The following is a 12,830-nucleotide window of genomic DNA, read 5'->3' as shown; positions in this document are numbered from 1 at the left end:
GTTTGCTGGTATTGGCAGTAGCAGCACACATCTCGGATCCATTCGGGAAAACTACTGAGTTTCGAACTATATCAGAATTTTTGTTTCACAAGCTTCAAATACATCCGACGTTTTCCTCAGCTAAGAAATCCGAGATTAAGAAGAGATATGGTGAGCTTTGAAATATAGCGTCAACAGAAGTATGACAAACTCCATCTTCCAGTTAAGGACGCGATTCATTGTTTAATATCGAATCCAAAACACAAATCAACTCGAAACAGAATTTAAGTTCTAAAACAGAACAGGTGTACCCTCAAAGTAGATGTGGGCTGATTTTTTTCACATATAAAGTCCTTCTGGAACCCCTTCTTTCTTCTTGAACATCACCTTTTCCTTCGCCTTCTTGAAGTCCGTGTGCGTCACCTGATGCCCACAATTTAAACATATAACACCCCAGTTAATTTCAATGATTAAGCATGGATATAATGTGTTAATGACACTCATTAAATAAAGCGAGAAAACAAAGTTTCGGAGACAAAAGATGGGAAGGGAGGTTGGAATATTTCCCCTGCCATTGTTCCTAGGTTGAGAGAAAATTCCACCAAAAATTGTATATATCTCACCTTCATACGGCGCTCTCTTAAAGCAAGCAAACCAGCTTCAGTACATATAGCCTTGATATCAGCCCCGGAAAACTCATCCTTGGTCATGACAAACTCTTCCAAGTTGACATCATCAGCCAACGTCATCCTTGATGTGTGAATCTGCAATCAATAGATCCAAACATTGTTAGTCACAAGAAATAGAACAAAGCACAGTTGAATTTTAGTTTGTTTTTCTCATACACCGTCATGTAAATTTACCTGGAAAATGCGCCTCCTTGTTTTGATATCAGGAAGAGGGAATTCAATCTTCCTATCTATTCGGCCAGGACGAAGCAAGGCTGGGTCAAGGCTTTCAATTCTGTTTGTTGCCAGAATAACCTTGACATCTCCTCTTGAATCAAAACCATCCAACTGGTTAAGTAACTCCAACATGGTCCTCTGAATTTCACGTTCACCACCTGAATGGGCATCATACCTGCAGACAAATAATCATCAGGAACATTGAAGAGTAAAAGGTATTCATGAATGTTTTCATCAATGATCAGGGGCTCGCCACTCACCTCTTTGTACCAATTGCATCAATTTCGTCAATGAAGACGATAGAAGGTGAGAGGTCATCAGCAACCCTGAAGAGTTCCCTCACTAATTTTGGACCATCTCCCAAGTACTTCTGAATCAACTCACTACCAACAACACGCAAGAAAGTTGCTGACGTAGAGTTTGCCACTGCCTGAAAAAGGTGAGAATATGGTTACAAGCTGAGGAGATGGTTTTACATTAAGCATGCAGGTAGAACATATACACAGTAAGCAAACATCAAGGAAAGAAACTATGGCGAGCATGCATAATTCTCATAATTGTGAAAGTACAACCCTTTAACCACACAGGTCTTTGCAACAAATTTTGTGTCTGTGAATGCTCTCAAAGCAAGGTGTACTGTGTATATGCTATCAGTTGGGGGTGCACCCATAAAACACATAGGAAAACTAGCAAAGCAATTGTTTTGCCCTATTTTATAAAACAGTGACAAAATAAAGAACCAACTACAATGTAGACCTGCAGGAAGGAAAAGAATAGTTTGATGATATTTGACACCCAACAAACGAGAGCAACATCTCTATGGCATGTTGTATATAGAGATACAGATTGAAAAGTAATGACATTGATAACATTCAGAACTATTGCGACTTGCAACAGTGAAGTAAGTTCCTGCAACCATATTTCTTTTATAACATGTCTGAGTGGGGAAGATATTATAGTGAACAGGCAAAATATGGAAAAACAAACATATACGAAGGAAACATAAATAGCATGCTGTGGCCCAGTGGAAAGAAAAAAATGCATCCACACCTTTGCAAGCAAGGTCTTGCCCGTTCCTGGCTCTCCATACAATATGACTCCCTTAGGCGGCCTGATACCAATGTCTTCATATAGCTCGGGATGAGTCAGTGGGAGCTCAACAGCTTCTTTAATTTCCTGTATCTGGGCATCCAATCCACCAATGTCAGCGTACGACTCCAACGGAGCTTTCTCGACCTTCATCACTGACACCATCGGATCAACTTCATCTTGAAGAAGCCCAACAACAGAAAGCACCTGACAATAATCAACATTTAACACATTACCAATCAACAAACACACAAATAGTTAAATCAAACAACAAAAAACGAAGTATATCACCCACAAACATATAGTTTTGTTTATAAACATCGGTAGGTAGCACCATAATTGTATCAGTTTCATATATACCCGATGACATTTGATAGTAATTAACTAATGCCCGAGTCGCCTTCTATGGCTTTAGGTAGCACACTAAAAATCAATCAAGGTCTCAGCTTTAGCGGCCAAATCTACACCATCAATGCATCATCAGCCCGATGAGGTTACAAACTCAACCACAATTTCAATTTCACATCACTTTCCTAAAATCGGATTTCTCATTTAAAAATAAAAATAAAAACCTTCTATTCTTATCCTAAAAAAAACCTAAATTGCCGACCAATCCCTAACAATTTCTCATCAAAATTTCTCAAATTTTTAATTTGAACCAACAAAAACTAAACATTAAGGGAACAAACATCAACAACCAAATCATTCCACATCAACATCCAAATCATTGAAAATCAATCAAAAACCCTAAAAACCCACAACCCCAATTACCTTATTATGCATCAAAATCGCACACCCAGGTTCCAATTGGTCTTTATCCACGAAGGACAATATCCCAACGTAGTACTCAGGACCGACGGAGGACGAAACAATGGCGTGATTCTCATCAATTAACTCCTCCAGATTCCCGACGCTCATCGGTGAGCCTCGGAGATCGTCAACTTTAGATCTGTCCTCCTCGGCTTTCTCCTCCTGCGGCTTGAGCCGCTCCTGGTTTGTGACGAACTCCTCCTCCATGAGGAGATAGTCCTTGATTCTCTCCAGCTTCAGCAGCCGAAGCTTGCACTTTGTCAGCGGGGTAACCGTCGGGAGCCGTGCCGCAGCTTCGGGACCCTTCTGCTTGCGCTGTTTCCGGCCGACTCGGGCAGGCGGAGCCGCCGGCTCGAACTTCTTCTCTTTCTTGTCGTTCCCATCGGGCTTTCGGTCGCCCGGTAGGCCTTGTCGGTTCAACCCGCCGGGCGTTCCCTGACCCATTTTTTTTTTTGTCTCGAGAGGGAAGAGAGAAGAGCGAGTGAAAGTTTTGAAGCGAGAAAGAAGTCTTTGGAAACAAGTCACTGCAATTTGCTATGCGGCTTAACATATGTACACAGAAAATGGTCCGAGTTTTATTGGGCTTTTTGTATTCATTTGGGATTTTAGGATTTGGGCCTTTTTATCTTGTATTGCAAGTCCAGTCGTGCCCCAAAAGGTAAGGATAGGGCTGTAAACTTGCCCTTTAGTCCAAGAAACACCTTTAGCTGCTCATCTGTGGAGGGCAAATGGTGGGCCAACACAAACCCGCCAGATGTCCAGCATCTTGAGCCTAGACTTGCGCTAAGGGGTAAGGCTGACGTCAACCATCTGTTTTATTTTTTATTTTTTGTCAGGTACTTGTAATACACGCGCTAAGTTGGGTGAGTGTCTGATAAATTCTGCAGCAGCCCAACATCGAGCAATTTTTCGGTGTACCCGGTACACCAAAAAAATTTGGTGTACCCTCACTCATAATGGTGAGGGTGCACCAAAAAAATTTGGTGCACCCTCACTTTTTGTACACCAAAAAAATTCCAATGAGTGAGGGTACACCAAATTTTTTTGGTGTACCCGGTACACCTAAAAATTTTCCCCCAACATCAGAGCCCAGTAGCTTGATGACATGGCTTCTTAAGAGCTGTTGAATTTCCAACGGTTAGATTATCTAGACGTTGGATTTCTAATCGTAAAAAAAAAGTATTACATTTTGGATCCAGTTCTTGGTTAAATTTAAATGAAACCACGAAACTTGAAGAGAAAATTTTTAGGACACTGCATTTTGTAATTTTTTTTTCAAAATTTATATTCAATGAAGATTTAAAGGAGTTCATAAAATTCATAGAAAGTTTGGTGTATTGAATCAAAATTTTAAAAGGGCTTATAAGATTGGAGGTGTATTCGATTATGATTTTATTTTAAGAGATTATAAAATGGGGTTGTTTTCTACATACCTCACATGCTAAATACACTCCACATCAAGAATAGATTCATCAAGATCATTATAGTTTCTTGATATTGAGTAATTTAAAGTACCTAGTAAGTTGTCCCTCATCTGAAAAATGCATTTTCGAGAGTGAACTCCATATTATACATTAGAGAAAGGTTGAAATGTCCCTATGAGCCCTCTTGACCTCCGAAAGGATAGACCGCCGTGACGAAGCCACCAGTTGGTCATCTTTTTTTCTTTTTCATTTTTTTTTTTTTTAAAAAGGCAAGTGATTCTTAGCATTTCTGGTTGTGTATCTCGGTTAAAAGATAGAATGATATAAGATATAAACAATCATAACATAAATAATGTATTAAAATTTATTTTGTTGTGATATAAAAGCTGGGAAACAAGAGCACATAATAAATAAAATTAAAATAGGTCCAATGATTTATATCTCAAGTGGCAGTGGCAGCAAACAACAAATAACAATTCTGCTGCTTACAACCATATATAAATACAAATATAAATATATAGTATTATTCCAACTAATTAAATCCTAATGTAGAACAGAAATAATTCCATAACAATTACGTCTGCCAGTTATAATATTTCACATCTTGTAATCCATGAAGGTCATGCAAATATATCCCGTCATCCTGAACCTTCCAAGTGCACTCCTGGAAACCACATGACTGAAGAAACGACTCGTCGCAATTGAAGAAGCGATAGTTGCCGCCATGACTCTTGGATTTGGAGTGCTCATCCCAGCTTAACTTGCACCAGTACTCAGTTGAGACACATCTGTCATTGTGAAAACGTACGGTGAAACGCTCGCCACTGCTGATCCAATGGCTACCCAAATCTCCTCCGCCTTTGGATTTGCAGTGGACCTCCAAAATGGTGGCCCCGCCACCACTCAAGTCGTTCCGAATTTGGACGAGGTAGTCGCCAGAATGAGGACCAAAAGGTGCAGCGGAGGATGGAGAAGACATAACAAGTGTTGAGATTGCAAGTGGTAAGAAAATGGGGTGGCTTAAGAAGGCTCTCATGGTTTGGAAATTGGGATTCCTAGTTCAAAATGTGAATATGCATATTCTCCTCAGAAGCTTTATTTTATAGGCACGTACACATTAATTGTTAAGAGTGTAGCAGGTGGAGATGAATTAGGGTTTAATTAGAGAATTTGATTAGGTCAACTGGGTTTGGCAGCATGGTTTATTATGAAGTGCTTAAAATGTCGAACTAGTAATTAGGGAATCAAAAGAAAAAGAGGAATAAGTACGTAACAGTTGTAATATTATTGCAAAATTTGTAAACTATTTTGAGAGTAGTAATGTTATTGTATTGTAAGGACTAGGAAGGTCGAGCCAGTGAGCTCCTAACTAGTAATAAGTAGAGATGGACAAAATACTCACAGGTACGAGAAACTGTAATTACCTGCTCATTTAAAGCTTACAGTTATAGTTATGAGTAACCGTTTAGACAAATAAACAGTTATGAATATAATCATTTAATCGTGAAATTTAAACGAATGATTATGGGTATTACCCGCTGTTATAAATGTGTACCTATTTAACCGTTTATTTAATATATGTAAAATTAAAAATAAAATAAAAATTAAAAATCCTATAATTATTCGATGTCTCCCGGACTCTCGCCGCTCATCTTTCTCTCCCAGCAGCCCTCTCTCATCTCCGACTCTGTCTCATCTTCGTCGAAGTTTGATAATTTCAACAGTCCAACTATATATTTATATTTTGGACAACAAAATATGTATAAATATATTTATATAGAAGGGAATTATTATTGGCACTCCAAAAATCTTATTTTGCACTTCAAATTTTCTATAATTAGAAAGAAAAATATGATTATGAGGAGTGTACAATAAGATTATTGGAGTGCTAATAACAATTTCCTATATATAGAATATGTATAAATATATTTATATAGGGTAGTTTTAAAAGACATCAGAGATTTGTACGTACAATGCAACTATATATATTGGACAACAAAAAGATTTATTTAATTTCAACATCCTTATGGATGCAGATGCATGTTCGAGTGGGAATTCTGCTGCCAGACTTTCTCAAATATACAATTTTTTTTTTTTTTTTAATTTTCAAGTTGTTAAAAAAACATGTAGATGGGTAAAACAGGGGTAAATCGGTAAAAAAAAAGGTAAACGGGTTTAAAAATGGATAAATGGGTATATACAGTTAAGGTTAAATGGGTAAATGGCTTAAGACGGCTCTCATGGTTTGGAAATTGGGATTCCTAGTTCAAAATGTGAATATGCATATTCTTCTCATAAGCTTTTTTTTTTTTTTTTAATAGGAAAACTAATGAAAAGGGTTTGAAAACTTTGAGTTTTAATGATAAGGACAAAATAAAGGGTAAAGTGAATAGTACTAAGATTGACTTTTTAGTGTAAAAATATGGTTTTTCGTCAAAGTGAATAGTAACGCAGGTTTTTCGTTAAAACTCTCTTTTTTATAGGCACATACACATTAATTGTTAAGAGTGTAGCAGGTGGAGATGAATTAGGGTTTAATTAGAGAATTTGATTTGGTCAACTGGGTTTGGCAGCATGGTTTATATGAAGTGCTTAAATGTCGAACTAGTAATTAGGGAATCGAAGGAGTAGTGAAAAAGAGGAATGAGTACGTAACAGTTGTAATATTATTGCAAAATTTGTAAACTATTTTGAGAGTAGTCATGTTATTGTGTTGTTAGGAATAGGAAGGTCGACCCAGTGAGCTCCTAACTAGTAATAAGGACATTATTATTTTTAAATACAATTAATGATATTATTTATACTAAACATAATATTAAAGTAATTGAATGTATGAGAATATCGAATTTGGCCCTAGCCCTCAAAGCACACTTACCTAACACATGTAGGTAGCAAATATTTTTGCAAATGAAAAGGTTAAAATTTAGCTAAGCAGCTTATTTTATAAAAATTTATTTTAATTAGGAGCTCTCTAAAAAATTTTACTAAACCTTAAACCCTTTTTGAACTCCTCCGTAAAATTTATCTAAGGAGCTTATTTAATAAATCTATTGGAGATTGTAACACCCCACATCGTTCAGAGGAGTGATCCTTATATGTATATTCTCATCCTTACCTAGCACGAAGCTTTTTGGGAGCTCACTAGCTTCGAGTTCCATAGGAACTTCGAAGTTAAGCGAGTAACGCGCGAGAGCACTCTCATGGTGGGTGACCCATTGGGAAGTTCTCGTGTGAGTTCCTAGAAACAAAACCGTGAGTGCGTAGTCGGGGCCCAAAACGGACAATATCGTGCTACGGTGGTAAAGCGGGCCCGGGATGTGGTGGACCCTGGGCGGGGATGTGACAATTTTGTATCAGAGCTATTGTAACATCCCACATCGCCCAGGGGAGTGATCCTTATATGTATATTCTCATCACTACCTAGCACGAGGCCTTTTGGGAGCTCACTGACTTCAGGTTCCATGGGAACTTCGAAGTTAAGCGAGTAGCGCGCGAGAGCACTCCTATGATGGGTGACCCACTGGGAAGTTCTCGTGTGAGTTCCCAGAAACAAAAATGTGAGGCCGTAGTCGGGGCCTAAAGCGGACAATATCGTGTTACGTTGGTGGAGTGGGCTCGAGATGTGATAATTTGGTATCAGAGCCAATCTCTAGCCGGAAGTGTGCCGACGAAGACGTCGGGCCCCTAAGAGGGGTGGATTGTAACATCCCACATCGCTCAGGGAAGTGATCCTTATATGTATATTTTCATCCCTACTTAGCACGAGGCATTTTGGGAGCTCACTGGCTTCGGGTTCCATGGGAACTTCAAAGTTAAGCGAGTAGCGCGCAAGAGCACTCCCAACCCACTGGGAAGTTCTCGTATGAGTTCCCAGAAACAAAACCGTGAGACCGTAGTCGAGGCCCAAAACAGACAATATCGTGCTACGGTGGTGGAGCGGGAGGGGAAAACATAACATGGAAAAGAGATTAAACTATTGCTCTTACGCAAAATTGAAAATTAAAATTCAAACAAACGTAGGAACAAAACAATCCATAGATTAATGTGGCAACAGATCAAACAAGTAATGAGAAAATGTTTTATTAGATTATTTTTTGGGAGCTTCAACAGACTCTGAACCATACATCAGATCACTATGGATCCCATGAATACTTCTTTTTATATTCTTTCTTCAGAAAATTATACAAGTATATTTCATCATTTGTTGCTCTCCATATGCAATCAACTTCATCACAGACGTCAATTGTAGCGTCATATGCATTAAAAGTTTGATGTCCTCCCTTCCACCACAGATCGCAAGTGAAACGCGTAGTACTGCAAAAGTTTAACCTAAATTCCCATGAATATTCCTCATTCACTGGGACATAATGAGTTCCCAGATCATCGTCCTTGGATTTACAGTGGAGATTAAGAGCCTCGTTCGTCAAGCCATCGGTAATATGCACACGAACCTTGTCGAACATTGAATTGGTGACTTGGATTTGGCTCAGATAGATGAGCAGGAAGAACATAGAGATGTAGGACAGGCCTGGTTTCATTGTCTTCATACTTTTCTCTTTACTCGGTTGCTGCAAATTGGATTCTACAGGGGTTTAAATATAGGCATTAACATTTATTAGTCCAATGCACTTGATTGGAGTCAAAGCCTACACTATAGTGGACCTATAATCTCTACGCTTGAAGCGCATGCAACGTCCTAAAGACGCTAATGGATGCCACGAGGCATATGTCCGTACACTAAAATTACAAATTTGTATTAATTGCTCAAGAGTTTTAGCCAAACCTGACTTACTATAGGAGTTCCGTACTCCATTGAGTCATGCTTCGCTTATCATTTTTTCGTAACTCATTTATATTACATTTTTAGTAGAAGTAAGACTTATTAATACATATGTCTTATTTTTATTACAAATATGATACAAATATAATAAAAGTATATATTTGTACTCTATTCACATGTTCGCTAAAAAAAAATAGAATTATAATTATTTCTAGGAATTTTTAATGAAAAGGGCTTGAGTGAAGTTTAATTTAACAAAAAACTGTACAACATTTCAAGCGAACAACAAAAGCAAATATTTCAGTTACTTAATTAAATCCCACCCCGCTCCAAACACCTCACTCGCCTATGTTTTGTCCTAACCATTAAATAAAAGTTAGTGGATAGTTTTTGATTAAAATACAAAGATTTGAAATTATTTTCATTAATTTTCCTTTATTTCTATTCTTAACTTTCCTATGTTTACTAAAACATGAATATTGAAATGATTTCAATACTCACCTCTGTTTACTTAGATATATGCAATAGAAAATGTGTATGTTTAACCTAGAAATTCGTAGTAGTTCGATACTTGAGAATTAAGAATAAGATCAACTACATGGGTTGCATGTAGCATATTATTGTCACATCTCGGCTCGGGTGGGACTACTTCTCGAGCTTGCTCCATCACCATAGCACGATATTGTCCGCTTTGGGCCCCGACCACATCCCTCACGGTTTTGTTTCTGGGAACTCATACGAGAACTTCCCGATGGGTCACCCATTCTGGGAATGCTCTTGCGCGCTACTCGCTTAACTTCGGAGTTTCCATGGAACCTAAAGCCTAGTGAGCTCCCAAAAGGCCTCGTGCTAGGTAGAGATGAGAATATACATATAAGGATCACTCCTCTGGGCGATGTAGGATGTCACAATTATGATGTAATGATATTCTTCTCCATTTATAAGTGGAATGTTTTAGGTTCAACTCCTGTGAACCATGAATGGTTAGTTTGACACTAAATTATTTATTATCATTGTGTGACTTAGCCTAATAATTCCATCTCAATTGCCATTATAGTTGTCTTAAAAACAAATAAAACAATTATAGGACCCAGTCGATCCAATTCTCTTTCTTGACCTCTCCCGTTTCTAAATTACACTCTGTACCTTTGTCATTCTTATTAAGTAAACATGTTATACGTATCATATTACTAAATAAGTTGAATCGTTAAATTAAAATTATTAACATTATAAAAATTATTGAATCAAATACATAATTGATTGTAATTGTTTCTAAAATTAGTAAAGTCATCAACTAATTTATGAAAGACCTGGAAATAGTCGTACAGAACCTGTTAACATACCATGACATAACACAAAAAATTAGGTGTTCGGATTGAACCTAATAGGTCTGGGTACCGATGGACTTGTAAACTAATTACGGGCCAGTTCAGTATTACCCACGAATACTTGTTAAGAGCAAGCGTTTTATTAGATTTGAGTCCAAAAGTCTAAGCTATTTTTAGATATAATCTAGTTGTAATGTACCTGTATCATTAGAAGACCACGAATGCCAATGATATGGGCAGATTGTCGAAAAAGTGATAGGTATGTTAATGAAATAAAAAAAATTGTGATATATAAGTGTCCAAAAGATTTAATTCCTAATATTATGCTTTAACATTTTTGGTTTTTTATTTCAAAGAAGTAGACTATTTCTAATAATAACTCACAAAAGTGAATTTATCCATAATCTTACATAACTCCCCTACCAAAGCTCATTCTAACAGCCGATTACTAACTTTTGAATCTTGGAAAGAAATACTTATATATGGTAAGTGATCAGAAGATTAAAGCTAAATATTTCGGTTTTGTTGCTAGATGTTGGGCGTTGCCTCTTTGAAATGAGATTTCAAGTTTATTTACCCAAAAAATGAAAATTTTAATCGGTGAACGGTCTGGGTCGTCACTTGCTAGTTTAACAAGTCAAGTTTGAGATTGAAGTTTTACATCTGTTAGCTTAACATATGTTGAAACGACATAGCTCATTAAGATAACATGTCAACACAAACACAACCCCTTTACAATGAGGGGTTTTGATATTACTAGAATTTCTTGAATTCCCAGATCTTCGTCCTCGGATTTACAATGAGCGGTAAGAGTCTTGTGTTTTAATCCATCCTTCTTCCCATTTTTTCGAAAACTCATCACGGACGTTAGCAAAATCTTTTATGTAAATTCCATCATCTTTTGCTATCCAAATGCAGTTTTTCCAGTTGCATTTCTCGAAGAGATAAATGTCTTGCCAAAAGACCTTTAGAGCAGCATGTTGGGCACTTGACTTGCGCAAGTAGCACCAGAAAAGAGTAGAGTGGAAAAAGTTTGTCCTGAAACCCCAAGTAGTATTAGTCCCTGGTGAGAGATTTTGAATCCCTAAATCATTGTCTTTGGATTTACAATGGACGAACAAGCTCTCTTGGTTCCCCAATCCGTTGACAACATATACATGCCACTTGGTGAACACAGGAAACACTTCACCTTTGGTTGAAGGAAAGCACAAGCTGGGACTCATTGCTATTGCAAATGAAAGAACAAGTACATGGATGTTGCTGAGCCTACTCATTGTGTTACTAGAACAAGATCTTGTCCTCCTTTTGGTCTTTTGCTACAAAGTTTTGGCTCTTATATTCATGAGTTCTTTGAATTAATATAAACAAAAAAATTACGGTGGCATGGAAAGGTTGGCAATTATGGTATAGCATGTATGCTAAACATGAAAATTAATATGATGATCCAAAACAATATTGATGAGTTGAGAATGATGAGATATTAATTAATAAAAATCCTAATAAAATCGTATGCATGCACCACACTTAAAAAGTAAAAACGATATATAAGCAATCTAATGAGGAGGCATGCTCATTTCAACTTAATGGGCAACTCCAAGCCAATAAGGTTCTCTGCTTTGTGAGAGTCGGTGGAAGGGGAGGGGGGGGGGGGACATGGAACGTCTATCATACGCAGCTGAGGTAATTGTTTCCATGACTCAAACCCTTAAGGTCATAAAAAAACAACATTTCCGTTGTGCCAAGGCACTCATTCAACCCTATTATCATGAAAATAATTAACACCATTAACAATTAGGTATCGGGCTAATAATGCTTCTTTTCAATGTTGATTTGTTGTTGCGCCGTGAAGTCTAACTTAAGTTGCATTTGGATGATGTTGAAATGTGTCGTACTTTGGTAGATCTCAATTTCAAATGCTATATGTTATAAGCAACAAGAAGAATTGCTCGATTCCTTACCAAATATTTGTATGTCATCTGTGTGACACATTGGAAAACATTAAAATGTATGACAGGTAATACACGTACGGGAAGAGAAATTTCACTTCTAATCAAATTGAAATTCATCAAGGCATGTTTACATATAAAGAAAGGATTTGAAAAAATGACTATTATTCTCACTTGTGTTTATTAACAACCAAAAATTAGAAAGAATACATAGATGCACATTTATTTTGCATATCTCATACTTGAAAGTTCAAGGTATTAGATTACCAAGTGTTGTTTATCTCATATTTATTCTTTCTTATTCTCATCCCTTCGTATCCAAAATTCATTCTCATGGTAAGTAAATATGTTATAAAGTATATCAGGGTATGTAAATTATTAGTATAGTATTATCTTATGCACAGGCGAAGCAAAATTATGTATGGGAAGTTACGAAATCATCCTTTAAGCTACTACATTAAACTCATTTGAGACACAAGATCGATAGACGATCCAACAATTATAAAACAACAACATTAAAAAGAATGTAATTTCTTAAATTTGAAGACCCATAATGTAATTAACAAAGA

General features: G+C 37.0%; 2 protein-coding genes across 2 annotated transcripts; both read right to left on the bottom strand.

Moving 5' to 3' along the window:
- Positions 1–135: 135 nt before the first annotated feature.
- On the bottom strand, positions 136–3,312 carry LOC125472363 (26S proteasome regulatory subunit 4 homolog A). Its single transcript, XM_048573677.1, has 6 exons — positions 2,745–3,312; positions 1,935–2,180; positions 1,145–1,314; positions 843–1,059; positions 603–743; positions 136–402 (listed from the first exon to the last, which is right to left on the bottom strand). The coding sequence occupies exons 1-6, from the start codon at positions 3,225–3,227 to the stop codon at positions 319–321; spliced, it is 1,341 nt and encodes a 446-aa protein (XP_048429634.1). The 5' UTR covers positions 3,228–3,312; the 3' UTR covers positions 136–318.
- A 1,469-nt stretch (positions 3,313–4,781) lies between these two features.
- LOC103942527 (S-protein homolog 24) lies at positions 4,782–5,243 on the bottom strand. Its single transcript, XM_048574185.1, has one exon. It carries the CDS (start codon positions 5,241–5,243, stop codon positions 4,782–4,784), a length of 462 nt encoding a protein of 153 aa, XP_048430142.1.
- Between the last annotated feature and the right edge of the window lie 7,587 nt (positions 5,244–12,830).

The sequence above is a fragment of a genome, unplaced genomic scaffold, assembly GCF_019419815.1.
Source record: "Pyrus x bretschneideri cultivar Hongxiangsu unplaced genomic scaffold, Pyrus_bretschneideri_v1 Contig7, whole genome shotgun sequence".
NCBI lineage: Eukaryota > Viridiplantae > Streptophyta > Magnoliopsida > Rosales > Rosaceae > Pyrus > Pyrus x bretschneideri.
The sequence above is the reverse complement of the archived record's forward strand: the minus strand, read 5'-3'. Positions and strand labels throughout refer to the sequence as shown.